Below are 4,430 nucleotides of genomic sequence, written 5' to 3' on the forward strand. Positions count from 1 at the left end.
GAGAATGTTTGTTTCGTTTTCTAATTTTTTCGCTCTTTTCCTTTTTTCGGGAGTTGTTGTCGTCAAGGACATGATTGATTCTGTAGACGAAACTTCTGCCATGCTTGATGACATAGAATGTAAACTGTAAGAGTTATAATAGCAACAATCTTCAAGGTGCGATATAAAGTTTTTACGAAATGTGTATGACATCAAAAAGGACAAGCAATTAGATCGTTCTATGACGTCAAAGCAAAAAGTTTTTAGCGGGGAGACTGATATCGATAATTGTGTTCCAATATACAAGTTGTTGCAAACTGAGAAAGTGCGTTGATGAAGTTAATCTTTAAAGCCAGAAAACAAATTGGCACAACTATAGAAAGTTTTTATGCTGTTTTCTCAACGGAAATATATCTTCATCGTGACTTCAAGCATACAATTCAGCTGATTATGCGCGCTATTGTAATACGCTTGCTTTGTGTATGAAATAAATATGAAGGGTGCGTATACTTTAGGTCCTATTAAAAATCAATACTGATAAAATAATAGTAATAAAAAAGTTCACTTCAGTTTTATGAGCTTTTCTAAAAGCAAGGTGCTAAATCGACTAAATAATTCTAAATAATTCTTTTTCAGTAGTGTTGTCTGCGCTTGTTAAATGCAAACCTTGATAATTCATTTCAGGGGCGATATAGCGTAATTTGGTTAAACGCATAGCTGGATTTTTTTCATGGATTTTTTTCATTGTACGCTTGTTTTCTTTTCAATTCGAATGGGATAGACTGTAAATTGCTGTTCCTGGGAATATCTACATGTCGTAACGGTTCATATGCATCAGTAGGATGCCTAAAATATGTGCAAATCTACAACTGGTTTTGGCTCCATTAAATTAAATCCTATAACAATTGTAAATCACTTTCGGAGGAGCCAGTGGCCCAAATTGTGAGTACAGTTGTAGTCTAGGTATAATCGAGTTACGAAAAACAACAATGTAGCTGTAAATTCGAGGGTAAATAAAGTTTATTGATTGATTGATTGAGAGTAAATGTAACAAGTAAAATAAATAAATAATAACATAAAATAAAGAACTAAAGCACGAGCACGCGCATGCGTTGTAAAATCTGCATCCTCCATAAAGCGTCAAATTAGGAGGTTTCACGTCGTAGTCGTGCAGTGGACGTCAAAGAAATGTACTAAAAAGCGTGATGCACGTCAGAGCTGTTGTTTTGATCATCAAACCTATTGTTTTTTTGAAGTCGTCGTCGTGGTTGCTTAAGCTCCCTATTTTCTTGGAGCTGTTGGTCGTAAAACTAGAAAAGGTGCTAGACCATAAGTTTAACAACTTAGTTGCAGGAGATTCTTGGAAGTTCCCTTTTGAGCTATACTAAACGATGGGGCAATACTCTTCTTTTAACATGTCTTTGTCTTTCCGGTTCCCTTTAGCACTTTCCAGAAAGAGAATTGGTTTGAAAAGTATGCTTGGAGTGTATCTTGTACTTATCACGGGACTGTTTATAGCGTTCGTGACGCTACTTGTGGAGAGATATTGGTACAAGAAGAAGTTAACAGAGTCAATCGTGAACAAACTGGTGATAAGGTTGTGGATTAATTCTAATACATGAACTATTTAACAGTAATAATGGTAGAGCCAAGTCGCCGGTCATTTTCTGGCGAACGTTTCCGCGTCATATGTGGTTACTAAGTGACATGATTTAACCTTCAGACGTCATTATCGGAATTACTGACTGGACGTTGTTTGTGGTATATGTGTTGTGGTTCAATTTTGTCCTTGGTTTCATTTTTATTTCCTTTTGTTTTAAACTCATTATCATACACTACCATACCCAAAAACAGAGGGAAATAAAATTCAAACGACCAGATATAAGCTGTATACACTGTCTAGTACTGTAGCAGTGCTTTATTTTATTCTAAACCGCATTTGCATTACTCCTCGGTTAGTAACGTTTCTAGTTCTTCATACTTTTTATATTGTATTTTTTTTTTTACATTGGCAGGCCTTTAGTGTTCCCGAATCGTCCTATTCAAGTCAGCCCCTCTCCAGCCAATGAAGAGAAAGAAAAAGAAGCAAACGGGAATGATCCTTAAATGTTAAGTCACTTGTCTTTGCGCAATGTACGGCAACCAGTTCTAACAATATATACTGTACATGATAAATCAATCTATAAATAGGTAAGCACTAGCCGTTTTTTTCAACGCTCCATACTTCATTTCACGACTGTGGGATCTCAGGGAGGGATTCGCAAATTAACGAGCTAAAAAAGATGTATGTGATGAAGAAAATATACCGTATTTCCTCGAATAATAGCCGGGGGCGATTATTTCCTTTTTTTCGCACAAAAAGGGAGCGATTATTTCAAATATTGCTCACTGGAAGTCGTGCCCTAAATATTTAGTTTTATTTTCCCATTAAATCAAAAATTAATCACATCAAATAAACTGAACATGGGCTTTTTAAGTGTTCCAAATTTAGGTCCTTCATTAATTTTCAGAGCTTGAATCGCCGTCACTGATCAGTTTTGCTGAATGTCATTGCACTTTAACGTGACAGGAAGGGGGATAACAGGAAGAGACCTTGGCGAGAACGAAGGACAGGGGAAGGGCGATTATTCGAGGGCGGCGATTATTTTAAGTATTTCCGTCAAAGGGGGGGGGGGGGGGGCGATTATTCGAGGGAGGCCATTAATCGACGGACGGCTATTATTCGAGGAAATACGGTATGCAGGTTGAAATAGTTAACGGTTTGCAAAACATGAATCCAACGGAAAAATGTATGAGATGTGGGTGGGTAGCCCGCTACGTGCCGCTATCTAATATTAGAGACCTTTAGCATCAGGTAAACCGCAAACCGCAGTTACGCGTTTGCAGTTTCGCGTTGCCGAGATTTCAAACTTTAGCAAGGCGTTCAGTTCAGTTCAGTTCAGTTCATTTTTATTTAGCCAAAATACAATACAATACAAGAATACATATAGGAATTGTAAGGTTGCAAGGGAGCCCAGAAGAAACCAGAAGGCTTTATGAAGCCTGGGCTCCCCAGTCTAAAAGAGATAAACAAAATAAAATGATATTCGCGGAGTGATACGTTAAAAATAGGGCACCAAACAGAGACTGAGTTAAGTTATGAATTCAGTAACAAGATAGAAAAAAAATTTAGCTCTGGATTGGAACAGAATACTTTCCTTTGTGAGTACGGCAGAAAGGAATATAAAATTGATTTGGACTACGCGTTCATTGTTTAGGGCCGCCATGTTGTTTTCATCAAGTCGAAGTGCATCACTTTAATCGCCCAAAAATCAGCAATAATTCATTGATTCGAGATCAAAAATCCAACAAACACATCGCAAACGGATACAAAAAGCTAGTTCATACCTTTAAAAACGAGGCTGTACAATTTTTTGTGGCAAAAAACCTTGCCGTAAATCACTTACCGCTGGAAGCCCTTCCTGCGGTTCAAACGTGAACTGCAAACTGCAAACGTGACCGCAAGGCCGTGGTCAAGTGACATTTTGCGGTTTGCGGTTTGCCGTTTCCCACGAAAAACCTGATGCTAAAGGTCCCTATTAGCTTGTTCTGATCTGTAAGTAAGTTCTCTTCCCTGCATGGTCCAGTTTCTACAAAATGAACAGTAAAAACTCCATCCCTCCGTTAAGGTTCCTATTTTTTTTCGAATTCACCTCAAAAGTAAATTTATTTTTGTGCTACACTGTTAAAACTTGAATTCTTATCGACATTCAACTTAATTGTTGCAAACTTGACTTTGAAAATAATAAAACATATCGGTATTTTTCTGTTAATTTTGGCCCCTCCCCCTACCGAAAGTTGATGGAGAAAGACGGCGGAGTGACCATTCATCTTCCCGAGTCGGATTAAAGGGGCTGTGTCAGGGCAGTCCAGTTCATTTTGTTTAATTTTTCCAATTACTCGCCCTCAATCGGAATGGAACTTAAAGTAGGCAAAAAAATTACATGCAAATGACAAAATCAGAGATCCGTGACAAACAAATATGTTTCCTGAGCATTATTTTTGAAGTTGCAAGCAGTAGGGATCAACTTTGAAAAGCTGTTAGGCTGAACAGTTTTCAAAAACCCTAATTTCAATCCGTTTCAATCTTCTTCAGTTTTGCCCATCCGTGGCATCTCTTGTTTCTGTTATGATATTTTAACCTTCCTTTAAAGTTTTGAGCGGATGTTTCTCTTAATTTAACGGGCATTTTGCAATTTCCTAATTTGGCTGAATTTCGTGACACAGCTCCTTTAATTTGTAGAAGAGTCAGGAGCATCCGTGAAGTAAACTGAAGGAAGATACAGTAACTGTTGTAGTTGAGCCTCTCCTGTGGGTACCTGTGACCTTGTTTTCGTCACAAATTTTCCATAAAAATGTCGGTCTTAACGACATCGTCGCATATCATGCAAGAATTGTTTTGATAAACACTT

General features: G+C 37.7%; 1 protein-coding gene across 1 annotated transcript in view; it reads left to right on the plus strand.

Annotated features, from left to right (window-relative positions):
• Window positions 1-2,142, plus strand: part of LOC140945554 (glutamate receptor 1-like) — a 15,920-nt gene extending 13,778 nt beyond the window's left edge. Inside the window, exons 14-15 of the mRNA XM_073394567.1 lie at window positions 1,423-1,576; window positions 1,995-2,142. Coding sequence (XP_073250668.1) covers window positions 1,423-1,576; window positions 1,995-2,085 — 245 coding nt within the window. The 3' untranslated portion in view covers window positions 2,086-2,142. The remainder of the gene's footprint in view (window positions 1-1,422; window positions 1,577-1,994) is intronic.
• The last annotated feature ends 2,288 nt before the right edge of the window (window positions 2,143-4,430 follow it).

This window comes from Porites lutea, chromosome 8, assembly GCF_958299795.1.
Source record: "Porites lutea chromosome 8, jaPorLute2.1, whole genome shotgun sequence".
NCBI lineage: Eukaryota > Metazoa > Cnidaria > Anthozoa > Scleractinia > Poritidae > Porites > Porites lutea.